The 26,810-nt window shown below is 51.5% G+C and overlaps 2 protein-coding genes across 2 annotated transcripts in view; one reads left to right on the forward strand and one right to left on the reverse strand.

The window, feature by feature from the left end:
* Window positions 1-862: 862 nt before the first annotated feature.
* On the reverse strand, window positions 863-13,589 carry tbc1d15 (TBC1 domain family, member 15). Its single transcript, XM_079223110.1, has 17 exons — window positions 13,561-13,589; window positions 12,884-12,970; window positions 12,487-12,561; window positions 12,244-12,385; window positions 11,375-11,582; window positions 9,721-9,820; window positions 6,329-6,523; window positions 6,116-6,244; window positions 5,901-6,004; window positions 3,931-4,025; window positions 3,732-3,848; window positions 3,555-3,655; window positions 3,358-3,457; window positions 2,819-2,916; window positions 2,611-2,727; window positions 2,444-2,530; window positions 863-1,922 (listed from the first exon to the last, which is right to left on the reverse strand). Exons 1-17 carry the CDS (start codon window positions 13,582-13,584, stop codon window positions 1,746-1,748), a joined length of 1,956 nt encoding a protein of 651 aa, XP_079079236.1. The 5' UTR covers window positions 13,585-13,589; the 3' UTR covers window positions 863-1,745.
* A 652-nt stretch (window positions 13,590-14,241) lies between these two features.
* Window positions 14,242-26,810, forward strand: part of zfc3h1 (zinc finger C3H1-type containing) — a gene marked incomplete at its 5' end in the record, with an annotated part of 38,032 nt that continues 25,463 nt past the window's right edge. Inside the window, 23 exons of the mRNA XM_079223463.1 lie at window positions 14,242-14,722; window positions 15,604-16,062; window positions 16,335-16,525; window positions 16,867-17,272; window positions 17,380-17,591; window positions 17,672-17,795; window positions 17,888-17,979; window positions 18,093-18,269; window positions 18,376-18,531; window positions 18,628-18,762; window positions 19,473-19,591; window positions 19,769-19,921; window positions 20,009-20,183; window positions 20,297-20,428; window positions 21,288-21,875; window positions 21,952-22,061; window positions 22,225-22,356; window positions 22,628-22,749; window positions 22,832-22,933; window positions 23,012-23,140; window positions 23,613-23,787; window positions 23,926-24,112; window positions 24,215-24,403. Of these exons, the coding sequence (XP_079079589.1) occupies window positions 14,242-14,722; window positions 15,604-16,062; window positions 16,335-16,525; window positions 16,867-17,272; window positions 17,380-17,591; window positions 17,672-17,795; window positions 17,888-17,979; window positions 18,093-18,269; window positions 18,376-18,531; window positions 18,628-18,762; window positions 19,473-19,591; window positions 19,769-19,921; window positions 20,009-20,183; window positions 20,297-20,428; window positions 21,288-21,875; window positions 21,952-22,061; window positions 22,225-22,356; window positions 22,628-22,749; window positions 22,832-22,933; window positions 23,012-23,140; window positions 23,613-23,787; window positions 23,926-24,112; window positions 24,215-24,403 (4,746 nt within the window). The remainder of the gene's footprint in view (window positions 14,723-15,603; window positions 16,063-16,334; window positions 16,526-16,866; window positions 17,273-17,379; window positions 17,592-17,671; window positions 17,796-17,887; window positions 17,980-18,092; window positions 18,270-18,375; window positions 18,532-18,627; window positions 18,763-19,472; window positions 19,592-19,768; window positions 19,922-20,008; window positions 20,184-20,296; window positions 20,429-21,287; window positions 21,876-21,951; window positions 22,062-22,224; window positions 22,357-22,627; window positions 22,750-22,831; window positions 22,934-23,011; window positions 23,141-23,612; window positions 23,788-23,925; window positions 24,113-24,214; window positions 24,404-26,810) is intronic.

The following is a 26,810-nucleotide window of genomic DNA, read 5'->3' on the forward strand; positions in this document are numbered from 1 at the left end:
GAGTTCCTGAAGGAGTTCCTGAAGGAAGACCTGAAGGAAGACCTGAAGGAGTTCCTGAAGGAGTTCCTGAAGGAAGACCTGAAGGAAGACCTGAAGGAGTTCCTTAAGGAAGACCTGAAGGAAGACCTGAAGGAGTTCCTGAAGGAAGACCTAAAGGAAGACCTGAAGGAGTTCCTGAAGGAAGACCTGAAGGAGTTCCTTAAGGAGTTCCTGAAGGAAGACCTGAAGGAGTTCCTGAAGGAGTTCCTTAAGGAGTTCCTGAAGGAAGACCTGAAGGAGTTCCTGAAGGAGTTCCTTAAGGAGTTCCTGAAGGAAGACCTGAAGGAGTTCCTGAAGGAGTTCCTTAAGGTGTTCCTGAAGGAAGACCTGAAGGAGTTCCTGAAGGAGTTCCTTAAGGTGTTCCTGAAGGAAGACCTGAAGGAGTTCCTGAAGGAGTTCCTTAAGGTGTTCCTGAAGGAAGACCTGAAGGAGTTCCTGAAGAAGTTCCTGAAGGAAGACCTGAAGGAGTTCCTGAAGGAGTTCCTTAAGGTATTCCTGAAGGAAGACCTGAAGGAAGACCTGAAGGAGTTCCTGAAGGAAGACCTAAAGGAAGACCTGAAGGAGTTCCTGAAGGAAGACCTGAAGGAAAACCTGAAGGAGTTCCTTAAGGAGTTCCTGAAGGAAGACCTGAAGGAAGACCTGAAGGAGTTCCTTAAGGAGTTCCTGAAGGAAGACCTGAAGGAAGACCTGAAGGAGTTCCTGAAGGAAGACCTGAAGGAAAGCCTGAAGGAGTTCCTGAAGGAAGACCTGAAGGAAGACCTGAAGGAGTTCCTGAAGGAAGACCTGAAGAAAGGCCTGAAGGAAGGCCTGAAGGAAGACCTGAAGGAAGGCCTGAAGGAGTTCCCGAAGGAAGACCTAAAGGAGTTCCTGAAGGAGTTCCCGAAGGAAGACCTAAAGGAGTTCCTGAAGGAGTTCCTGAAGGAAGACCTGAAGGAAGACCTGAAGGAGTTCCTTAAGGAGTTTCTGAAGGAAGACCTGGAGGAGTTCCTGAAGGAAGACCTGGAGGAGTTCCTGAAGGAAGACCTGAAGGAGTTCCATAAGGAGTTTCTGAAGGAAGACCTGGAGGAGTTCCTGAAGGAAGACCTGAAGGAGTTCCTGAAGGAAGACCTGAAGGAGTTCCTGAAGGAAGACCTGAAGGAGTTCCTTCAGTTAAAGGAACAGGAGCGCTGCTTCGTGCAGCTTAAATGAGTGTTTTTGTGAATGAGCCTGGTGTGTTTGAAGAGACAACAGCAGAAAGGTGAAGAGGAGGAAATATATTCTGAGTAGAAGCGACATAATTCAGTGAGTGAGATACGCGGCTCTGCTTTGTGTAGGACAACGCTCGTAAACATCGCTACTGTCCCTTTAAGAGGCGGATCATGGCGGTTTATTGGATGCACATCAGAGAGAATGAATATGATGGATACGTGTCTGTGCCGCAGAGGTCCATATATGTCCAGAGAAGAGAGCGCTTTCCTCAGCGCAGACTGAAGTAACTCTTCATTCAGACCAGCTCAGAGATGGAAGCAGCTCATTGGCTCAGAGGCGTCCTGGAGAACAGAACCAGAACCTCACCGGTACTGTCGTTACAGGGCGAGCAGCTGAATGGAGCTTCAGGAGGAATGACAGACTCGGTATGGTACAAGAAATTACAAAAATAAGATTCTGAATAATCTTCCTCTTTTTACACGCTGGTCCTGGTCCTGGTTCTGGTTCTGGTCCTGCCACTACGAGATGAAGGCCACTCTGCAGCCGTGCTGAGAGCTGCTTCCTCTCAACAGTCCATTGGAGCAGGCGTCCGCTCTCTGGGGCGGCCTGACAGCCGGAGACGCTGCACAGTCACAGACCTCAGAGTCCGGACCCGGACCCAGACCCAGGATGACGCTGATGGAGCGAGGCAAGTCCTGAGGACAGCAGGAGACACTTCATTATATCAACGCCTCTGAACGTACCTTACAGCTTGTGTCTGACGTCTCTGAACGTACCTTACAGCTCGTTAACTGACGTCTCTGAACGTACCTTACAGCTCGTTATCTGACGTCTCTGAACGTACCTTACAGCTCGTTAACTGACGTCTCTGAACGTACCTTACAGCTCGTTATCTGACGTCTCTGAACGTACCTTACAGCTCGTTATCTGACGTCTCTGAACGTACCTTACAGCTCGTTATCTGACGTCTCTGAACGTACCTTACAGCTCGTTATCTGACGTCTCTGAACGTACCTTACAGCTTGTGTCTAACATCTCTGAACGTACCTTACAGCTCGTGTCTGACGTCTCTGAACGTACCTTACAGCTCGTTAACTGACGTCTCTGAACGTACCTTACAGCTCGTTATCTGACGTCTCTGAACGTACCTTACAGCTCGTTAACTGACGTCTCTGAACGTACCTTACAGCTCGTTATCTGACGTCTCTGAACGTACCTTACAGCTCGTTATCTGCTCACAGATGCCCTCGGCCTTCTGAAGGACGTCTTCGATGTCCAGCTTCATGGACAGCTCGTTAATGTGCTGCAGGGAGGACACGTCTCTGAGTGTTAACTCAACGTGTTCTACTCTGAACACAACTCCTACAGGTGTCTCCAGCTCACCTTGAGGATCTCGTTGAAGCCGTAGTTCTCCTCCATGATCTTCTGCTTCTCCGAGTCCAGGATGGCACAGCAGACCAGCAGGTGGAAGTTGTCACAGGGCAGACCGGTCCACATCACCTGGGGAGGTCGCACGGGGAGAGACAGGTGGACACATAGACCTTTTCCAGGTGTCCATCCATGCAGAACCACCACAGAAGAAGAAACTCACCTCCCAGAGCCTCAGAACGTCCTGGAAGCTGAGCTCTCTTTTGAATCTGATCAACAACCAGCGGAAGCAGAAATACAAAAAACCTGAATCCTGAGACTCTGTGAAGCAAAGAGATGTTTAAAAGAGAGTTAGCGTCTCCTCGACTGGATCTGCAGACCTTCAGTCCTCTGGACCATCAGATCATCAATCAGAACCACAGTGTTTGTGTTTCTCAGCTGGACCAGAACCATCACCAGACTACGAAGAGACGCTGATGAGGACCAGATGAAGGAGGGGATCTGGCACTACCTGTTTCCTGTCCTTGCGGGTCGTCTGTCCCTTTAATCTTTGTCCCGCTGCTTTTCTTCTTGACTCGTTTCATGAATTCTATTTTCTTTCTCTCTGGTTTGTGATCACACAACTTTCACACTTTTGTTGTGAAGAGCTCCGGGACCTTTGTTTTAAAAGCGCCACATGAGGTAATCTCTTCTCTGTGATACGAGATCGTTAAGGAGTAGGAAGAGGAGAACCCAGACTGATGTCCAGGTGAGTCCACGTACCGAGGTAGTTCCAGAAGGACAAGTCCAGCAGTCTGAGCAGAGTGCTGAGCTGGAGCAGCTGAGTCTTCATGCCCTGCATCTGCTCCTCGAAGTTCTGGTGCTGGAGGACAACAACAAACACACGTGTGTCTACATCCAGATGTATATTATCTACATATATTAAAAAAGTCGAGTCCTTGGGCTCAAACTAAACCCACCATTTGGTCCATGAAGGAGACGAAGCACCAGAAGGCGTCCACCTCGTTCTCCATCACGTAGAGGATGGGAGACAGCAGGTCGCTCATGCCCTGAACGTAGCCTGGAGACACAGAGACCTCAGTGTCCTCGTCCCCCACGTGTCACATGACCAGGAGGACCGGCGCTAAGGAACTCACCTAGGTCGAAGTCCAACATGCAGTAGGTCATCAGGATGTCGTGGAGGAGGACCAGACCCGGATTGTCCACGCCTTCGTAGAACCTGTTGCTGCGGTCCGTTCGGTTCACATCTTTCTCTGAGGACAGAAGACAGACGGTTATGCGTCGGCGTGGCCCCTGGTCGGCCTCTCAGTAAATCAATTAATCGGGGGGCGTCACCAATCAGACTCCTGTAGTCCCTCAGTCTGGAGTTCCTCCTCTCCTGCTCCTCACTCACTGACTTCCACTGCAGCTTCATCCGGAAGTATTCATCACTGTCACAGGACACAGCCATCAATATTCACTATCATCTGCTCATTGATCAGTGATCAGTTCAGCTCCACCTGTGACTCTATACAAACACTGATTCATGTGTGCGGGCGTTCAAGTGCTCAGGTGTTCATGTGCGCGGGCGTTCAGGTGTTCATGTGCGCGGGCGTGCGGGTGTTGAGGTGCGCGGGCGTTCGGGCGTTCATGTGCGCGGGCGTTCATGTGCGCGGGCGTTCATGTGCGCGGGCGTTCATGTGCGCGGGCGTTCATGTGCGCGGGCGTTCGGGCGTTCATGTGCGCGGGCGTTCACGTGTTCGGGCGTTGAGATGCGCGGGCGTTCGGGCGTTCATGTGCGCGGGCGTTCACGTGTTCGGGCGTTGAGATGCGCGGGCGTTCGGGCGTTCATGTGCGCGGGCGTTCATGTGCGCGGGCGTTCGGGCGTTCATGTGCGCGGGCGTTCGGGCGTTGAGGTGCGCGGGCGTTCGGGCGTTCATGTGCGCGGGCGTTCGGGCGTTCATGTGCGCGGGCGTTCGGGCGTTGAGGTGCGCGGGCGTTCGGGCGTTGAGGCGTTCATGTGCGCGGGCATTCGGGCGTTCATGTCAACCCTAACCCCATGCGTTTGGGCGTTCATGTGCGCGGGCGTTCATTTGCGCGGGCGTTCGGGCGTTCATGTCAACCCTAACCCCATGCGTTTGGGCGTTCATGTGCGCGGGCGTTCATGTGCGCGGGCGTTCGGGCGTTGAGGTGCGCGGGCGTTCGGGCGTTGAGGCGTTCATGTGCGCGGGCATTCGGGCGTTCATGTCAACCCTAACCCCATGCGTTTGGGCGTTCATGTGCGCGGGCGTTCATTTGCGCGGGCGTTCGGGCGTTCATGTCAACCCTAACCCCATGCGTTTGGGCGTTCATGTGCGCGGGCGTTCATGTGCGCGGGCGTTCGGGCGTTGAGGTGCGCGGGCGTTCGGGCGTTGAGGCGTTCATGTGCGCGGGCATTCGGGCGTTCATGTCAACCCTAACCCCATGCGTTTGGGCGTTCATGTGCGCGGGCGTTCATTTGCGCGGGCGTTCGGGTGTTGAGGTGCGCGGGCGTTCGGGCGTTCATGTGCGTGGGCGTTCATGTGCGCGGGCGTTGGGGGGGTTGAGGTGCGCGGGCGTTCGGGCGTTCAAGTGCTCAGGTGTTCATGTGCGCGAGCGTTCGGGCGTTCATGTGCGCGGGCGTTCGGGCGTTGAGGTGCGCGGGCGTTCGGGCGTTCATGTGCGCGGGCGTTCGGGCGTTCATGTGCGCGGGCGTTCGGGCGTTGAGGTGCGCGGGCGTTCGGGCGTTCATGTGCGCGGGCGTTCGGGCGTTCATGTGCGCGGGCGTTCGGGCGTTGAGGCGTTCATGTGCGCGGGCATTCGGGCGTTCATGTCAACCCTAACCCCATGCGTTTGGGCGTTCATGTGCGCGGGCGTTCATTTGCGCGGGCGTTCGGGCGTTCATGTCAACCCTAACCCCATGCGTTCGGGCGTTCATGTGCGCGGGCGTTCGGGCGTTCATGTGCGCGGGCGTTCGGGCGTTCATGTGCGTGGGCGTTCGGGTGTTCATGTGCGCGGGCGTTCAAGTGCTCAGGTGTTCATGTGTTCATGTGTTCAGGCGTTCATGTGCGCGGGCGTGCGGGTGTTGAGGTGCGCGGGCGTTCGGGCGTTCAAGTGCTCAGGTGTTCATGTGCGCGGGCGTTCAGGTGTTCATGTGCGCGGGCGTTCGGGCGTTCAAGTGCTCAGGTGTTCATGTGTTCATGTGTTCAGGCGTTCAGGCGTTCATGTGCGCGTGCGTGCGGGTGTTGAGGTGCGCGGGCGTTCGGGTGCGCGGGCGTTCGGGTGAACATAATAAAATAAAGTCGTACGTTCTGGCTCTCTGCAGGACTTTCCTCTCCTCCAGCGTGCTGTCCCAGGGGACATATCCCAACAGGAACTTCCAGGCTTCTTTCCTCAAAGCGTGACAGAGTCCCTACAGAGACAGACAGTCATAATGGGTCAGAGTCTTAAAGTAAACATAGACAGATGCTGATGGATGGATTCAAACTGATGATAATGATCAAGAACAATGGACCCGTCTTACTCCTTTGAAGATCACTTGTTTGAGCAGCGGAACGTTGATCATCCTCCCCTCTGGGTCCTGGTGTCTGGTCCAGTCCTCTGAGGACAGAGGACCAGTACGGGTCACCTCAGGCCTCATGCCCAGGTCAATCTGAGGGGACAGAGGTAAGACAGACAGGTCAGAGGAGAGACGTTATAACAATGAGGGCATGGTCATGTGACCCAGCAGCCTCACCCTGGTGATGACCTCAAAGCCGGGCTCCTCCTGCTGGTTGATCTCCAGCCCGGGGATGGCGTCTCCCAGCAGCTCCCCCTCCTCTGGGGGGCGCTGCTGCTGCTCCTCCGGCCCCCGGAACGCATCGAAGAGGTAGTTGGTGACTTTGGAGAAGCTGCCCAGCGTGGTGACGTAGGGGTCCGTCCTGAACTTCTGCTGGAGACCAACGGTTCTGTCAACACCACCTTCAGAGGAGGTCTAGTGGTGCAGGTCTAGGGTACAGGTCTAGTGGTGGAGATCTAGGGTACAGGTCTAGTGGTGGAGATCTAGGGTACAGGTCTAGTGGTGGAGATCTAGGGTACAGGTCTAGTGGTGGAGATCTAGGGTACAGGTCTAGTGGTGGAGATCTAGGGTGCAGGTCTAGTGGTGGAGATCTAGGGTGCAGGTCTAGTGGTGGAGATCTAGGGTGCAGGTCTAGTGGTGGAGATCTAGGGTGCAGGTCTAGTGGTGGAGATCTAGGGTACAGGTCTAGTGGTGGAGATCTAGTGGTGGAGATCTAGGGTACAGGTCTAGTGGTACAGGTCTAGTGGTACAGGTCTAGTGGTGGAGGTGTAGGGTACAGGTCTAGTGGTGGAGGTGTAGGGTACAGGTCTAGTGGTGGAGGTCTAGTGGTGGAGGTCTAGTGGTGCAGGTCTAGTGTGCAGGTCTAGTGGTGGAGGTCTAGTGGTGGAGGTCTAGTGGTGCAGGTCTAGGGTACAGGTCTAGTGGTACAGGTCTGGTGGTACAGGTCTAGTGGTGGAGGTGTAGGGTACAGGTCTAGTGGTGGAGGTTTAGGGTACAGGTCTAGTGGTACAGGTCTAGTGGTACAGGTCTAGTGGTGGAGGTGTAGGGTACAGGTCTAGTGGTGGAGGTGTAGGGTACAGGTCTAGTGGTGGAGGTCTAGGGTACAGGTCTAGTGGTGGAGGTCTAGTGGTGGAGATCTAGGGTACAGGTCTAGTGGTACAGGTCTAGTGGTACAGGTCTAGTGGTGGAGGTCTAGTGGTGGAGGTTTAGGGTACAGGTCTAGTAGTGGAGGTCTAGGGTACAGGTCTAGTGGTGGAGGTCTAGTGGTGGAGGTCTAGTGGTGGAGGTGTAGGGTACAGGTCTAGTGGTGGAGGTTTAGGGTACAGGTCTAGTAGTGGAGGTCTAGGGTACAGGTCTAGTGGTGGAGGTCTAGTGGTGGAGGTCTAGTGGTGGAGGTGTAGGGTACAGGTCTAGTGGTGGAGGTGTAGGGTACAGGTCTAGTGGTGCAGGTCTAAGGTGCAGGTCTAGTGGTGCAGGTCTAGTGGTGGAGGTCTAGTGGTGCAGGTCTAGGGTACAGGTCTAGTGGTGGAGGTCTAGGGTGCAGGTCTAGTGGTGCAGGTCTAGGGTACAGGTCTAGTGGTGGAGGTCTAGGGTGCAGGTCTAGTGGTGCAGGTCTAGGGTACAGGTCTAGTGGTGGAGGTCTAGGGTGCAGGTCTAGTGGTGGAGGTCTAGGGTGGAGGTCTAGTGGTGGAGGTCTAGTGGTGGAGGTCTAGTGGTGGAGGTCTAGGGTGCAGGTCTAGTGGTGCAGGTCTAGGGTACAGGTCTAGTGGTGGAGGTCTAGGGTGCAGGTCTAGTGGTGGAGGTCTAGTGGTGCAGGTCTAGTGGTGCAGGTCTAGTGGTGCAGGTCTAGGGTACAGGTCTAGTGGTGGAGGTCTAGGGTGCAGGTCTAGTGGTGGAGTTCTAGGGTGCAGGTCTAGTGGTGGAGGTCTAGTGGTGCAGGTCTAGTGGTGCAGATCTAGTGGTGCAGGTCTAGGGTACAGGTCTAGTGGTGCAGGTCTAGTGGTGGAGGTCTAGTGGTGGAGGTCTAGTGGTGCAGGTCTAGTGGTGCAGGTCTAGTGGTGCAGGTCTAGGGTACAGGTCTAGTGGTGGAGGTCTAGGGTGCAGGTCTAGTGGTGGAGTTCTAGGGTGCAGGTCTAGTGGTGGAGGTCTAGTGGTGCAGGTCTAGTGGTGCAGGTCTAGGGTACAGGTCTAGTGGTGCAGGTCTAGTGGTGGAGGTCTAGGGTGCAGGTCTAGTGGTGGAGGTCTAGTGGTGGAGGTCTAGTGGTGCAGGTCTAGTGGTGCATGTCTAGGGTACAGGTCTAGTGGTGGAGGTCTAGGGTGCAGGTCTAGTGGTGGAGGTCTAGTGGTGCAGGTCTAGTGTACAGGTCTAGTGGTGGAGGTCTAGGGTGCAGGTCTAGTGGTGGAGGTCTAGTGGTGCAGGTCTAGGGTACAGGTCTAGTGGTGGAGGTCTAGTGGTGGAGGTCTAGTGGTGGAGGTCTAGTGGTGCAGGTCTAGTGGTGCAGGTCTAGTGGTGCAGGTCTAGGGTACAGGTCTAGTGGTGGAGGTCTAGGGTGCAGGTCTAGTGGTGGAGGTCTAGTGGTGCAGGTCTAGGGTACAGGTCTAGTGGTGGAGGTCTAGGGTGCAGGTCTAGGGTACAGGTCTAGGGTACAGGTCTAGTGGTGCAGGTCTAGTGGTGCAGGTCTAGGGTACAGGTCTAGTGGTGCAGGTCTAGTGGTGCAGGTCTAGGGTACAGGTCTAGTGGTGCAGGTCTAGTGGTGGAGGTCTAGGGTGCAGGTCTAGGGTACAGGTCTAGTGGTGCAGGTCTAGTGGTGGAGGTCTAGTGGTGGAGGTCTAGTGGTGCAGGTCTAGGGTACAGGTCTAGTGGTGCAGGTCTAGTGGTGGAGGTCTAGTGGTGGAGGTCTAGTGGTGGAGGTCTAGTGGTGCAGGTCTAGTGGTGCAGGTCTAGGGTACAGGTCTAGTGGTGGAGGTCTAGGGTGCAGGTCTAGTGGTGGAGGTCTAGTGGTGCAGGTCTAGTGGTGCAGGTCTAGGGTACAGGTCTAGTGGTGCAGGTCTAGTGGTGGAGGTCTAGTGGTGGAGGTCTAGTGGTGGAGGTCTAGTGGTGCAGGTCTAGTGGTGCAGGTCTAGGGTACAGGTCTAGTGGTGGAGGTCTAGGGTGCAGGTCTAGTGGTGGAGGTCTAGTGGTGCAGGTCTAGTGTACAGGTCTAGTGGTGGAGGTCTAGGGTGCAGGTCTAGTGGTGGAGGTCTAGTGGTGCAGGTCTAGTGTACAGGTCTAGTGGTGGAGGTCTAGTGTACAGGTCTAGTGGTGGAGGTCTAGTGGTGGAGGTCTAGTGGTGCAGGTCTAGTGGTGCAGGTCTAGTGGTGCAGGTCTAGTGGTGCAGGTCTAGTGGTGCAGGTCTAGTGGTGCAGGTCTAGTGGTGGAGGTCTAGGGTGGAGGTCTAGGGTGCAGGTCTAGTGGTGCAGGTCTAGTGGTGGAGGTCTAGTGGTGCAGGTCTAGTGGTGGAGTTCTAGTGGTGGAGGTCTAGGGTGCAGGTCTAGGGTACAGGTCTAGTGGTGTGATGTCACTTCCTTACCTGAACGAGGCCGAAGTTGTTGTCATCCAGCAGGTTCTCAAAGGACTGAGACAGAGCTCTGTTTGGAGTGACCATCAGACATGTGGCATCTTCTGGAGCTCTGCACACAAACAAACACACACACACACACACACACACACACACACACACACACACACACACATTGATCTCTGCAGCCAATCAGAGCGCCTGTGCAGACGTCACCAGATAAGAACTTTAATAAGCGCTATCTGCAGAGCCATCGTGATAGCAGAGGACACGGTGCCTGTAAGACGGCGCTCAGGACATCAGTTCCCCCACAGATAACAAGAGGCCAGCTGCTCACGTTGTTGTTGTTTCATGATTCCTTTGGACCACAACAACAAACGTGTATTCATTATGTTCCACGTGTGAGGCTGTGGCTGGAGAGGCTCATGAGCACCTCGTCAATAAGTACAGCCTGACCAGGGTCACATGACCGCCTGGTACCATGAGCCCTTGGTACCATGACGCCCTGGAACCATGATACCCTGGTACCATGACGCCCTGGTACCATGACCCCCTGGTATCATGACCCCCTGGTACCATGACCCCCTGGTACCATGACCCCCTGGTACCATGATACCCTGGTCACATGACCCCCTGGTATCATGACCCCCTGGTACCATGACGGCCTGGTACCATGACGGCCTGGTACCATGATACCCTGGTATCATGACCCCCTGGTACCATGACCCCCTGGTACCATGACCCCCTGGTATCATGACCTCCTGGTACCATGACCCCCTGGTACCATGACCCCCTGGTACCATGACGGCCTGGTACCATGATACCCTGGTCACATGACCCCCTGGTATCATGACCCCCTGGTATCATGACCCCCTGGTACCATGACCCCCTGGTACCATGACGCCCTGGTCACATGACCCCCTGGTATCATGACCCCCTGGTACCATGACCCCCTGGTACCATGATGCCCTGGTACCATGACGGCCTGGTACCATGATACCCTGGTCACATGACCCCCTGGTATCATGACCCCCTGGTACCATGACCCCCTGGTACCATGACGCCCTGGTACCATGATACCCTGGTACCATGACCCCCTGGTACCATGACGCCCTGGTACCATGACCCCCTGGTATCATGACCCCCTGGTATCATGACCCCCTGGTACCATGATACCCTGGTACCATGACGCCCTGGTACCATGACATCCTGGTACCATGACATCCTGGTATCATGACATCCTGGTACCATGACCCCCTGGTACCATGACCCCCTGGTACCATGACGCCCTGGTACCATGATACCCTGGTACCATGACCCCCTGGTACCATGATATCCTGGTACCATGACCCCCTGGTACCATGACCCCCTGGTACCATGATGCCCTGGTACCATGATGCCCTGGTACCATGACCCCCTGGTACCATGACCCCCTGGTACCATGATGCCCTGGTACCATGATGCCCTGGTACCATGATGCCCTGGTACCATGACGCCCTGGTACCATGAGCCCCTGGTACCATGACCCCCTGGTACCATGAGCCCCTGGTCACATGAGCCCCCGGTCACATGAGCCCCCTGGTACCAGTCAGAGCCCGTTCATCCCTTCCTCCGTCTCTTCACATCCCTCTCTTCATCCCTCCCTCCTTCGTGATGTCGTACTCACTCGCTGAGCAGAGCGAACCTCCTCAGGCAGTCCAGGAACTCTCTGCTGCCGCCCTGGTGGAAGTGCAGAGCAGGCAGGGAGGCGCAAGCCTCCTTCAGCTGGAGGAGCAGAAAGGTCCATCCTGCTTCCTTCACGGTGATGGAGCGCAGGTCACTGACAGCGAAGCTGAACGCACCCCGGCTCCTCTCATGGCTGGAGTTCAGAGCGCCTGACAGACCAGGGACAGGGTTCAGAAAACCACCCAGTTGCACTTTATACACGAGTAAAGGTAGTTATATATATATATATATATATATATATATATATGTGTGATCTAATGTCAAGAGAACCTCATGCAGTGTGTAATGTCAAGAGAACCTCATGCAGGATGTAATGTCAAGAGAACCTCATGCAGGATGTAATGTCAAGAGAACCTCATGCAGGATGTAATGTCAAGAGAACCTCATGCAGGATGTAATGTCAAGAGAACCTCATGCAGTGTGTAATGTCAAGAGAACCTCATGCAGTGTGTAATGTCAAGAGAACCTCATGCAGGATGTAATGTCAAGAGAACCTCATGCAGGATGTAATGTCAAGAGAACCTCATGCAGTGTGTAATGTCAAGAGAACCTCATGCAGTGTGTAATGTCAAGAGAACCTCATGCAGGATGTAATGTCAAGAGAACCTCATGCAGGATGTAATGTCAAGAGAACCTCATGCAGGATGTAATGTCAAGAGAACCTCATGCAGTGTGTAATGTCAAGAGAACCTCATGCAGGATGTAATGTCAAGAGAACCTCATGCAGGATGTAATGTCAAGAGAACCTCATGCAGGATGTAATGTCAAGAGAACCTCATGCAGGATGTAATGTCAAGAGAACCTCCTCACCCTCTCTGGTGGAGCAGCTCCTCTTCTTGAAGGACACGGCGTTGACCATGTCCCACTCCGTCTCGTAGCTCTGCTGGCTCTCCAGCAGCTGCTGGGACTTCTCCCCTGAGACTTGGTCCCATTCCATGACTGAACTGGAGTCCTGAGGAAACATTCAGGACATAGTCAACAGAAACATACTCAGCAGGGTATATATATATATATATATATATATATATATATATTTGGAGTCACAAGACAAACCTTTCCAGCACACAGCATGTTGGACGTGTCGACTGTTTCTTCCACAGGTTTGTACTCAACGAAGACTTCAGCATCCTGACGGGTGGAGACAAGCAGAGACGTCACTGAACCTTCATGCTATGAAGCTTCATAGCTTCATAGCAGCCTCAGCTTCTAAAGGAGCTGTTGACATGGTCACCAGATGTAGGAACAACACAAGTGATCCAGACACAAGAAAACCAAACAGGAACAAGGACTGAACCGTGTGTTCAGTCCTTGTTCCTGTTTCACATTATAACTTCATGTCTGAATGTATTAGTGTGTGTTCTTTGTCTTGTTGCTACAGATGGGGACCATGATGGAGGACCTCCATCATGGTCTCCATCATGGTCCTCATCGTGGTCCCCAGCTGCTGTACCTTGTCCACGACCCGCAGAGAGCCTGAGACCAGCGGGTCCCCGTCGCTGCTCGGCTGGACGAAGACTCCTTCATGCTCAAACACCACCTGTGAGGCAGAGCTCAGGGTTAACACACACACACACACAGTTATTCTTGTTTAAAACTTTACTTGGTTTTCATGTGATTCATTTAACTAATATGAAAGATATTTGATATGTTGTCATATTATTATTTATTTATTTATGTTTTAACAAGGGTCTCAGGGGACTGGGTCTCAGGGCACCAGGGACCTGGCCCCTGAGACCCAGTCCTCTGAGACCCGCCTCCTGAGACCCAGTCCTCTGAGACCCGGCCCCTGAGACCCGGCCCCAGTCTGTCGCTAGCAGCGTGCTAACGTTAAGCACAGCGTTGACGCGTGACGTAGCGCCTCCGGGTCGTGCTGTAGACCTGTACAGAGGAGCAATGGACAGGCTCGGGCTCGGGTTCGGGCTCGGGTTCGGGTAGTTCCGTGTCTCGTGGCGCCTCTGAGGACTGCTGATGTCGTCACAACACAGCTAGCACAGCGGCTAACGGCTGCACGAGCTTCATTAGCAGCTCTGATGGAGTAGCCGTTTTAACCACACGTTATAACCGAACACAAGCATCTATAATCACACTATTCATGACGTGTTTAAAGCCGTAGAACAGAGTTTCTACCTTCAGAAGCGCGTCCGCCGCCATATCACCTGCTCTGTCTCGCTCCTGATGACGTCACTGCTCACGTGCCTGTCAACTTCCAAAACAAAACGGACAAGTCAGCTTCCGGTGGAGGGTATTGGCACGCATGCGCACTACGTCTTCACATTTATATAGTATTATATTACATTATTTTATACTATATTTTATTACACTAATCAGAATAAGAATTGTCCGGTACGATGAACATATGAAAGGTGCATAACAATAAAAATAAAAACAATAAAAAAACATATAAGCGATAGAAAGATAAATATGGTAATTAGAAAACAGATAAAAGTACTATAGAAGAAGTATATATTTTAGTGTTTTCAGATCGAAGCTTCGTGGTGACGTCACCAGTAAAATGAGTAACGATCAGCTGTTAGAGAGCGCGTGACAAAGGAGAAGTCCTTCTGGGCCCGTGCCGTGACGTGGCGGACCAGGAAGTTGTAATTCCCCCCGGGATCCTTTCATGGGCAGCTTCCGGTCTTTTGAGTCTCGTTCTGTATCGCGAGAGTAGGGTGAGAGCAGAGGAGAAGCTAGCTGCGAGCTAAGCGTCGGAGCGGAGCGCCTCGTTACCGTCTATCTGCCCGTGAACCATGAGCTGTCTACCGGATTCAGCCCGGTGAGAGAACAGCCGGCGCGCCGCTTTAAAACAAGATGGACGCGGTGAGCCGTTCTCCCGCAGAGGAGCTGGAGGACGGGGAGATCTGCGACGATGAAACCGAGGAGAGCGCGCCTCTCCGGCGCGGCGATAGTCGCGTCAGCAGGCCCGCCCGCGGGGCTCCTCCACGGACACGGAAACCTCACCCGCACGCGCACCCTATGCCGCCGCACGTGGGCCACCGGCACCCGCTGCCCTACGACCGCAGGGCCCACGGCCCGTTCCCCGCGAGCCACCGGCAGCCGTGCGGGCCGAGCGGGCCCGACCGGCCCCCCTCCCCTCCGGGGATCCACGGAGACCCGGGCCCGAGGACCAGCTTCTGGGAGCGGAGCCACGGGGCCCTGGGTCGCTTCAGGCACCGGGCCATGCCCAACGGAGCCCGCGGGGCCTGGAGCCGCGGCGGCCGGGGAGCCGGGCCCGGCAGAGGGGGTCGGTACGGGTTGGGAGAGAACCACCAGAACCCCCCCTCCAGGAAACGTATCCTGACGTCATTCATGCTATCAAGTCTATAACTGCCATGGTGTTCATATTGTTTAATAATAACTATGTCATGATGTTAATATGATTTAATAATAACTATGTCATGATGTTAATATGATTTAATAATAACTATGTCATGATGTTAATATGATTTAATAATAACTATGTCATGATGTTAATATTATTTAATAACTATGTCATGATGTTCATATTATTTAATAATGACTGTCATGATAATGTTATTTAATAATAACTATGATATTAACTATCTGTAATAACTATGTAATATATTTACTTATTCTATTATTATATGTAATAATATTATATAATAACATTACTATTTAATAATAATAACTATGTAATAGTTCAACTGATTCTATTGTTATATTTAGTAATAATAATAATAATAGTAACATGATGTAATAATACAAATCTGCAATAATAACCAATAGATTGACTGGTTCTATTAACATTATATAATAACTGTCATAATATTAACAATCTGTAATTTTAACAATCTAATAATTTACAATTAATATTGTGTAATAATAACCATCTGTAATAATATTAGATAATATTATGTAATAATAACTAATAGATTTACTGATTATATTATTAACATTATGTAATAATAACTATGTATTAATATTAACAGTCTAATACATTTACTGATTCTTATTATTAACAATCTAAAATATATATATATGTATATATATATATATTTACTGTGCTAGAGCCCTGTTGACTAAGCAATATTCACTACTAATAAGATATTTAACAACACAAACCATATTTAATAAAGCAGTGGAATAATAACATAGGAGGTGATGATACCTGAGCCGTGGTCATGTGACGTGCTTCTTTAGCCACGCCCCCAGAGAAGCAGCCTGGGCGGAGCCAGAGGAAGCCCGCCCACAGTGTCTGTCGACCAGAGAGCAGCCTGGACGAGTCCTTCGAGGACCTGCTGTCCAAGTACAAGCAGATCCAGCTGGAGCTGGAATGTATCCGCAAAGAGGAGACCATGGCCCTGGAGCCCACGGGGGCCCTGGAGCCCACGGGGCCCCCGGAGCCCACGGAGACCACCAGAGCCCAGACCCCCGACAACACTGCCAGTATTACACAGAGCCAAACGGTTCCAGGACCTGAACCGGGACCTGAACCGGGACCGGCTCCTCTGGGTCCTGCAGCAGAGGACTCCCCGGAGCCGGAGAAGGTGGAGGAGAAGAAGGTGTTCCAGGCGTTCAACATCAAGCCTCTCCGTCAGAAGCTTCCTCCTCCTGCCACCCTGCAGGAGCTGAGGAGGGAGGAGCAGGAAGGAGGAGGAGCCGGGGTCCAGGGTGAGCCCACAGGAAGTCAAACAAAATAAAAGCCTTTCCTCTTTTAATTAAACACAATGAAACAGTTTTATAGATATTATATATTTAATATATCTTCGTTTCAATGTCTCTCTATACTATGACATGTTATGCACATTATATATATATATATATATATATATATATATATATATATATATATGTATATGTGCGATCAATATTAAGAAACGTAATATAAAAGCGCCAATTGAGATGTTTAATTTGAAAGTCTCACTTCCTGTGTGTCTCCCCAGGAGGTGAAGAAGAAGAGGAAGAAACGGCTAAAGTTGGAGTACTAACGGAACAAAAAGCCGAGGTGGAGGAGAAGTGTCTGTGCTGCAGCGAGGAAACCAACAAAGAAGAGAAGGACCAAACTAAAGCCACCTGTTTGTGTCGCAGAGAGTCATCGGTCTCCAGTGAGGACTCTGTGGTCTCTCCTGACAAGGTGAGGGGCAACCTTACCAGTGGACCTTACCAGTAGACCTTACCAGTAGACCTTACCAGTAGACCTTACCAGTGGACCTTACCAGTGGACCTTACCAGTGGACCTTACCAGTGGACCTTACCAGTGGACCTTACCAGTAGACCTTACCAGTGGACCTTACCAGTGGACCTTACCAGTGGACCTTACCAGTGGACCTTACCAGTGGACCTTAACAGTGTTCCTCCCCAGTGTTCGTCCCCAGTGTTCGTCCCCAGTGTCACCAGTGTCCCTCACCAGTGTTACCATTGTCCCCAGTGTCCCGTACCAGTGTCCCGCTCACAGTGCGTCTCTTTTCCCAGCAGCCTCTGGTGAAGGAGGAGGAAGAGCTATCGGAGCTGCAGCTCCGCCTCCTGGCTCTGCAGTCGGCCAGTAAGAAGTGGCAGCAGAAGGAACAGCAGGTGATGAAGAGGAGCAAGGAGCGAATCAGCAGAGCCGTCCAGGAGCAGAGCCCCGCCTCCCCCAGCAGGCAGAGGGTCACCACCAGGTCCGCCTCCGCTGCCGCCGCCGCCGCCGAGAGGACCCGGACCAGGTCCAAACCTCTGGACAGGGACCGAGACAGACCCAAGGCCGGCCCCAGACCATCAGAGCGAGACCGGGAGAGGCCCAAAGCCAGTCCTAAACCGGGTCCTAAACCGGGTGCCAAGGCTCCGCTGGAGCGAGGCCGCGGTCCAGGGAAGGTCCACATGGCCAAGAAGATGGTCAGTCCAGGTGAGTCCGGACCGGCCTTCAAGTAGTCCAGATCCTCAACCTGGTTTACACTATTGTGATTAAACCAGTTATCATACAATAATATTGTGGTGACGATGACGATGCAGGCTCGGTGATGAAGCAGGCGTTCAGGAAGCAGCAGCTGAGGACGTGGAAGCTGCAGCAGCAGAGAGACCAGGAAGAGACCCGCCGACAGGAAGAGGAGGAGCGACGCAAACGAGAGGACGAGATCCGGCGCATCCGAGACCTGTCCAACCAGGACGAGCAGTACAACCGCTTCATGAAGCTGGTGGGGGGGCGCATGAGGACCCGTAGCCGGGTAAGACCTGCGCCCCGCACCGCAGTCTGGTAGGGAACACCACAGAAGAAGAGTGACAGGAAGTCGTTTCTGTTCTTCAGTCTAGAGACGGAGAACACCGGAAGTCTGCAGGTAAACCGGGACCGGAGGCCTCCGGGAACCTGTACCAGTACGACAACTACGACGAGGTGGCCATGGACACGGACAGTGAGCCGGGGTCCCCAGGTGAGACCAGGACGGGGAATAAGAGTCCTGCTTCCTGTTTACATGAAGTCCTGACTTCCTGTTTACTTAACGTTCTCCTGCTTTTGTTTCAGTGGCGTCACCGAAACGCAACCAGCTGAGTGCAGATGAGCCAGCAGGTCCTCAGCTGTCTCTTCATGTCCCCGACTGTCTTCAGTTTGGACTGGTACGCTCTTCATGTCCTTCCTCCTCTTCATATCCTCTTCTGCTTCCTGATGATGATGTAGATGTTTAGGACACAGACAACATGGATGTTTAATAGCTCTCTCTTTGTCTCAGCCGTTCCTCTCCTCCATGCTGTCGGCGGTTCCTCCTCCACCTCCTCTCCCCCCCCCACCAGACGAGCTGGAGCCTCCCCCCAAGCCTCCCTTTGCTGATGAGGAAGAAGAGGAGGAGATGCTGCTGAGGGAGACCTGTCTAATGTCCATGGCCCACAAGAGAGTAACGTCCACAGAGGTAACCTAGCGAGACGCTCGTCTCCTGTGATGAACGGAAACGTCTCGGCCCTTTAGTCGGACGAGTCTCGGCCCTTTGATCGGACGTCTCGCCCTTCTCTCTGCAGGAGACGAGTTCCAGCGGTCCTCCGTCTCCCGGCGGTCCTCCGGTCCTTCAGCAGCCAATCAGAGGGAACCTGAGCACCGTCAGCCTGAACACCGTCCCTCAGCCCCGAAGCAGCAAGTTCAGCAGAGGACACCACGCTGCCAGAGCGCCGCTGGTGGTGAGGAGGAGGAGGAGGAGGAGGAGGAGGAGGATGATGATGATGATGATGATGATGATGATGATGATGATGATCATCTGTCTGTGTATCTTCTAGCTGCCCAGGCACAAGGCAGTGGTGGTTTCTCTCATCGACTCAGACGACAGTGACTCCGACATGGACGCCTGCAGCTCCACCCAGACCTTTGGAGGACTGGAGTCCATGATCAGAGAGGCCAGGAGGACAGTAGAGGTGAGACCTGGTCAGAGAGGCCAGGACCACTGACCGGTGACTAAAGCCTAGTTTATGGTTCTCCGTCAGGTCGACGCCGTACCTACGCCGTACCTACGCCGTACCTACGCCGTACCTACGGCGTACCTACGCCGTACCTACGGCGTCGACGCAGACCCCTACGCCGTCGACGCAGACCCCTACGCCGTAGCCTGACGCGCAACTCCGAAAAATCCTAACTACGCGTCGCGTTGACGCGGACCGCAAGCGCTGTGATTGGTCCGCTCAGAACGTAATTTCCGGCAGTTGCTTTTTCCCAGCCTCGACCGGTTTCGTGGTCGTACAGACCACCTCCGCAAACGTCTTCTCTGTCGCCTGCGCTGCAACATTTGCAATATAAGCATTTGCTCTTCAATATTGATGAGCTCCAACTTTAATGCAGCCGCTCCAACTTGGTCGCCATTGTTTACTGTGAATTCGGCTATAACCCCTGAAACCACACAGCCACACAGACACCCCCCCCTGGTGGCATGGCGGTTAATTGCAGAGCAACGCGGTCCCTCGACGCAGAACTTCGAATGCTCAACGACGGCGTCACGTCGACGGCGTAGGTACGCCGTCGACGTGACGGAGAACCATAAACTAGGCTTAATGGCCGGTGACTAATGACCGGTGTCGGTGACTAGTGGCCGTGGCTGGTGTCGGTGACTAGCTATTGTGCTGCTTCTCAGGCAGCGAAGCCGAAAGCGGCGTCGGGCTGTGAGAAGGAGAACAACCCGGCCAGGACACCAGAGGCCTTACCTGAAGACAAGAGGGCCGAGTACCGTCTGCTTAAAGAGGAGATCGCCAGGTAAGCACGGCACCAGAGACGCACCCTGGTCTCCCTGGACGCGTCCACAGAGACGCACCCTGGTCTCCCTGGACGCGTCCACAGAGACGCACCCTGGTCTCCCTGGACGCGTCCACAGAGACGCACCCTGGTCTCCCTGGACGCGTCCAACACTCTGTCCTCTCTGTCCTCCTGCAGCAGGGAGAAGCAGAAGATGATGACGATGATGAAGGTCCTCATTCCTCGGAGCTCCTCGTCCCCCGTCGTCTCCGACTCGGTGCCGGACCCGTCGGTGAAAGCAGCCGCGGAGCAGAGAGTGACCGAGGCCGAGCAGAGACTCAACAAGCACGGGTGAGACCCTCAGAGCTGGTTCTGGTCCATCCAGCCAGTCCACAGGTGGACCCGGTCCGTGACGGTCTGTCTCCCTGTGCGTCTCAGAGAGCTGCTGCAGAGGGACGAGGCCGTCCTGAGACATCTGGTCCACCAGGAGCTGAAGAAGAGAGACTCTCTGAAAGCTGCTGAGGCCAAAGTGCTGAAGCTGCAGGAGCAGCTGCTGGCGTCCGAGAAGATCGCCAGCGCCAACAGGGCCCTGCTGAAGAAGCTGCAGGAACAGGTGAGGACTGAGGCGGTCTAGTTCAGACCCTTAAACCCGTCTGTAGTCCTGAGGGAGTCGGACATCTTCTGACACCACCCTGAGTTCTGCTGCTCCCTGTCCCCCCTGTGCAGGTGCATCGTGTTGAACACCGGGTCTCCATTAAGAAGAGCCTGTCGGCCCGCCTGGAGCAGGAGCTGGCTCAGGCTCAGCTGGAGGGCGGGGCAAGGGGGGCCAAGCGCCGCGCCGACTCCGTCCAGACGCTGGTGAGACAACACACCATGGGACGTGTGGACCAGGAGACATGTCTCATGTCTCATGTCCCCATATGTCTCATGTCCCCATATGTCTCATGTCCCCATATGTCTAATGTCCCCATATGTCTAATGTCCCCATATGTCTCATGTCGCCATATGTCTCATGTCTCATGTCCCCATATGTCTCATGTATCATGTCCCCATATGTCTCATGTCTCATGTCCCCATATGTATCATGTCCCCATATGTCTCATGTCTCATGTCCCCATATGTCTCATGTCTAATGTCCCCATATGTCTCATGTCCCCATATGTCTCATGTCTCATGTCCCCATATGTCTCATGTATCATGTCCCCATATGTCTCATGTCTCATGTCCCCATATGTCTCATGTCTAATGTCCCCATATGTCTCATGTCCCCATATGTCTCATGTATCATGTCCCCATTTGTCTCATGTCCCCATATGTCTCATGTCCCCATATGTATCATGTCCCCATATGTCTCATGTATCATGCACCATATGTCTCATGTCCCCATATGTCTCATGTCTAATGTCCCCATATGTCTCATGTCTCATGTATCATGTCCCCATTTGTCTCATGTCCCCATATGTCTCATGTCTCATGTCCCCATATGTATCATGTCCCCATATGTCTCATGTCTCATGTCCCCATATGTCTCATGTCTCATGTCCCCATATGTCTCATGTCCCCATATGTCCCATATGTCTCATGTCCCCATATGTCTCATGTATCATGTCCCCATTTGTCTCATGTCCCCATATGTCTCATGTCCCCATATGTCTCATGTCCCCATATGTCTCATGTCTCATGTCCCCATATGTCTCATGTCCCCATGTCCTCCCAGCCCAGGAAGCTGCAGCGAGTGGGCGGAGCTCCTCGTGGGTCTGAGCGTCACTTTGCCGAGCTGACGGCTCAGAAGCAGCGTCTGCAGCAGCTGGAGTCTGAGTACGCTCTGAAGATCCAGAAGCTGAAGGAGACCCAGGCTCTGTGCCACCGGGGGGCCCCATCGGAGGCCCCATCAGAGGCCCCGCCGCCCTCCGCCCCCCCTGAGCCTCAGAGCCAGGCCCCGCCCTCCCTGCCCCAGCCCTCCCTGCACGACCTCACCCAGGACAAGCTCACCCTGGACAGCGAAGACGTCCCCGAGGCCGACGACCAGGAGGCGGAGCCTGCGCCGGCTAGAGCGACCCGCCGGAACTCGCTCCGCCAGTCCAGCAGCTCCTTCACCAAACCGCACCTGGACAGCTCCACCCCAGCCAAGGAAGCCAAGCCGGCCAAAGGCTCGACCGGCTGCAGGCCTCCCGCCGAGATGTTTGCAGGGCTGGACCTGGAGGCCCTGAAGCTCCGGTACCAGCAGCAGGCCCGGCTGGGGGAGCTGCTGCAGAGGGAGCTGCAGACGGTGGGGGCACGGGTCCAGGACCCCCCCACGGGACAGGTGAGCAGCACGGCTTCAAGTCTTTGTGTCAGTGTTCTAGTTTCTGAACATGAAACGAGTCACCGTCTCTCTGCAGGTGGTCTCACTGGAGGCGGACCCAGCCAGCAGCCAATCGGGGAGCTCAGAGCTGAACCCTGTTCCCTATGGACCCTATCACAGTCCTCTGCTGGTCTTCAGGTCTTACAGGTACATTAGCTCATCTACTTCACTTGTCCTCCTGTATGAGACCACGTCCCCTCTGGGCATCCCTAGGACACCAATGAGCACAAGACATGGCAGGATGGACATGTCTCTTGTGGTCCCAGGTTTAGATGTGGGTCTGAACAGGTCTCTTGTGGTCTCTGTCCAGGTTCAGTCCGTACTACAGGACCAAGGAGAAGTTGTCTCTGAGCTCCGTCTCCTTCAGTAACTCCATAGAAGCCCGTAGGAGTTTCTGCCGCTTCGACCTCACGGGAACCTGCAACGATGACGAGTGCAGATGGTGAGGACGGTTTCATGTCTCTGGTCTCATGGTGTCCCTCGTGGTTTCATGTCTCTGGTCTCATGGTGTCCCTCGTGGTTTCATGTCTCTGGTCTCATGGTGTCCCTCGTGGTTTCATGTCTCTGGTCTCATGGTGTCCCTCGTGGTTTCATGTCTCTGGTCTCATGGTGTCCCTCGTGGTTTCATGTCTCTGGTCTCATGGTGTCCCTCGTGGTTTCATGTCTCTGGTCTCATGGTGTCCCTCGTGGTTTCATGTCTCTGGTCTCTGCAGGCAGCACATGAGGAACTGCACTCTGACTGGAAACCAGCTGTTCCAGGACATCCTGTCCTACAACCTGCCTCTGATCGGCTGCTCTGAGGTCAGCTCGGACGAGGACGTCAGCGTCTACACAGGTCGGCCTCAGAATGACGTGTTCTTGGGACACGAGCGGTCCAGTCGGTTGGACGTTTCTTCACTTGTTTGTCTTTTTTGTAGAAAAGTACATGAAGAAGCTGTTCGGCACAAACAAAGACCGGATGGGCGTCGACCAGAAGGCCGTCCTCCTCGTCAGCAAAGTGAACGAAAGCAAGGGACACGGTGAGGGACCTTTTGATCGCTTAACTCTCACCATCGTCATCATGGAGTGTGTCCTCTGACCTGTCTGTCCTCCTCCAGTCCCTCCTTTCACCACCTGTAAAGACACGAGAACGTGGCGGCCGACGCCGGCGCCACAGAGCCGCTTCAGCCCGGAGGACGAGAGTGAGGACGAGTCGGCCGGAGGACAGCTGACCACGAGGAGACACGGTGAGGACGGGTTTAATGTCGTGAGATAATACATGTTGTTCTCCTGGTGTCCACTAGGGGCATCACTGCTGTATTACAGAGATAATACATGTTGTTCTCCTGGTGTCCACTAGAGGCATCACTGCTGTATTACAGAGATAATACATGTTGTTCTCCTGGTGTCCACTAGGGGCATCACTGCTGTATCATAGAGATAATACATGTTATTCTCTTGGTGTCCACTAGGGGCATCACTGCTGTATCATAGAGATAATACATGTTATTCTCCTGGTGTCCACTAGAGGCATCACTGCTGTATCATAGAGATAATACATGTTATTCTCCTGGTGTCCACCATCATTGAGGAAAAACTAAATGCAATCTTGTTATGTAAACATTAAAATTGGGGATCAATCAGGTGTTTGTTGTTCTGTTCTACTAGAACCCTGAACAGGTTCTGTTGCTCATCAGCTGACGTCTATCTCTTCTCCAGATGGCGTCTCCAGGGCGAGCCTGTCTCTGGACGTTTGCGTCACATCGGAGGACAAACGTTATTTTGTCAGTGAGACAGACGACATATCGAACCTGGAGACCAGCGTCCTGGAGAGTCCCCGAGACCCTCAGCTGTGGATCAAGTTAGCCTTCAAGTACCTCAATCAGAACGAAACGTGAGTTCTGATCTACACGATGAGAACCTCATGTTCCTCTGTAGGTCTGTTCTCTACATGTGTAAGATGAGAACCTCATGTTCCTCTGCAGGTCTGTTCTCTACTTGTGTAAGATGAGAACCTCATGTTCCTCTGCAGGTCCGCAGCAGAGTGTTTGGAAGCGGCCTTAAACACGCTGTCTCGAGCTCTGGAGAGTAACTGTGAGAACCCTGAGGTGTGGAGCCACTACCTGTCCCTGTTCTCCAGGCGAGGCAGCAGGGAGGAGGTCCAGGAGATGTGTGAGATGGCTGTGGAACACGCTCCCGACTACAAAGTGTGGTGGAACGTAAGAAAGATCCTGATTTTTACACAGAACTCTGTACATATTTGAACTGGACTGGGTCCTCTCAGACCCTGACGGCCATGATAACCCTCCCTGTCCTCTCAGTACCTGAAGCTGGAGAGCTCGTTCGAGGGGAAGGACTTCGTGTGTGAGCGTCTACTGCGGTTCCTGGTCTCTGAGGCGTCTCCTCTGGTCACGGACCGGTTGTCCTTCCAGCTGATGGAGGCTCTGCTCTACAGAGTCCAGCTCAACCTGTTCACGGGCCGCATGGAGAGCGCTCTGGCTATCCTCCAGGTGAGTGGAGGGCTCCGGCCCAGAGGCCGTCAAGGTCCAAGATGGTGGACGTGACGGTGAAGTGGGGCTGTGCGGTATACCGGTTTCACATTTCCATACAGTATGAATTTTTAACATGCCGTCGTATAGCCGTAACAACTGTTGTCGCTCTTCGGCAGAAAGCAACTTTTATTTTTCTGAGCTACTTACGTGTCATGGTTCTAACTTTAGTCATGGTTCTAACTTCAGTCATGGTCTAATTTTATAGTCATGTTCTAACTTTAGTCATGGTTCTAACTTTAGTCATGGTCTAACTATAGTCATGGTCTAATTTTATAGTCATGTTCTAACTTTAGTCATGGTTCTAACTTTAGTCATGGTTCTAACTTTAGTCATGGTTCTAACTTTAGTCATGGTTGTAACTTTAGTCGTGGTTGTAACTTTAGTCATGGTTGTAACTTTAGTCATGTTCTAACTTTAGTCATGGTTCTAACTTTAGTCATGTTCTAACTTTAGTCACGGTCTAACTTTAGTCATGGTCTAACTTTAGTCATGGTCTAATTTTTTAGTCATTGTCTAATTTTTTAGTCATGTTATAACTTTAGTCATGGTCTAACTTTAGTCATGGTTATAACTTTAGTCACGGTCTAATTTTATAGTCACGGTCTAATTTTATAGTCATGTTATAACTTTAGTCATGGTGTAACTTTAGTCATGGTTGTAACTTTAGTCATGGTTGTAACTTTAGTCATGGTTGTAACTTTAGTCATGGTTCTAACTTTAGTCATGTTGTAACTTTAGTCATGGTTCTAACTTTAGTCATGTTATAACTTTAGTCATGTTATAACTTTAGTCATGTTATAACTTTAGTCATGTTATAACTTTAGTCATGGTTCTAACTTTAGTCATGGTTCTAACTTTAGTCATGTTGTAACTTTAGTCATGTTGTAACTTTAGTCATGTTGTAACTTTAGTTATGTTATAACTTTAGTCATGTTGTAACTTTAGTCATGTTGTAACTTTAGTCATGGTTGTAACTTTAGTCATGGTTATAACTTTAGTCATGTTGTAACTTTAGTCATGTTGTAACTTTAGTCATGTTGTAACTTTAGTCATGTTGTAACTTTAGTCATGGTTGTAACTTTAGTCATGTTTCTAACTTTAGTCATGTTGTAACTTTAGTCATGTTGTAACTTTAGTTATGTTATAACTTTAGTCATGTTGTAACTTTAGTCATGTTGTAACTTTAGTCATGGTTGTAACTTTAGTCATGTTATAACTTTAGTCATGTTCTAACTTTAGTCATGTTGTAACTTTAGTCATGGTTCTAACTTTAGTCATGTTATAACTTTAGTCATGTTATAACTTTAGTCATGTTATAACTTTAGTCATGTTATAACTTTAGTCATGGTTCTAACTTTAGTCATGGTTCTAACTTTAGTCATGTTGTAACTTTAGTCATGTTGTAACTTTAGTTATGTTATAACTTTAGTCATGTTGTAACTTTAGTCATGTTGTAACTTTAGTCATGGTTGTAACTTTAGTCATGTTATAACTTTAGTCATGTTGTAACTTTAGTCATGTTGTAACTTTAGTCATGTTGTAACTTTAGTCATGTTGTAACTTTAGTCATGTTGTAACTTTAGTCATGTTGTAACTTTAGTCATGGTTGTAACTTTAGTCATGTTGTAACTTTAGTCATGTTGTAACTTTAGTCATGTTGTAACTTTAGTTATGTTATAACTTTAGTCATGGTTGTAACTTTAGTCATGGTTGTAACTTTAGTCATGTTGTAACTTTAGTCATGTTGTAACTTTAGTCATGGTTGTAACTTTAGTCATGGTTGTAACTTTAGTCATGTTGTAACTTTAGTCATGTTGTAACTTTAGTCATGTTGTAACTTTAGTCATGTTATAACTTTAGTCATGTTGTAACTTTAGTCATGTTGTAACTTTAGTCATGTTGTAACTTTAGTCATGGTTGTAACTTTAGTCATGTTGTAACTTTAGTCATGTTGTAACTTTAGTCATGTTGTAACTTTAGTTATGTTATAACTTTAGTCATGGTTGTAACTTTAGTCATGTTGTAACTTTAGTCATGTTATAACTTTAGTCATGGTTGTAACTTTAGTCATGGTTGTAACTTTAGTCATGTTGTAACTTTAGTCATGTTGTAACTTTAGTCATGGTTATAACTTTAGTCATGTTGTAACTTTAGTCATGTTGTAACTTTAGTCATGTTATAACTTTAGTCATGTTGTAACTTTAGTCATGTTGTAACTTTAGTCATGTTGTAACTTTAGTCATGTTGTAACTTTAGTCATGGTTGTAACTTTAGTCATGTTGTAACTTTAGTCATGTTGTAACTTTAGTCATGTTGTAACTTTAGTTATGTTATAACTTTAGTCATGGTTGTAACTTTAGTCATG

Source organism: Taurulus bubalis, assembly GCF_910589615.1.
Source record: "Taurulus bubalis genome assembly, chromosome: 9".
Lineage (NCBI taxonomy): Eukaryota > Metazoa > Chordata > Actinopteri > Perciformes > Cottidae > Taurulus > Taurulus bubalis.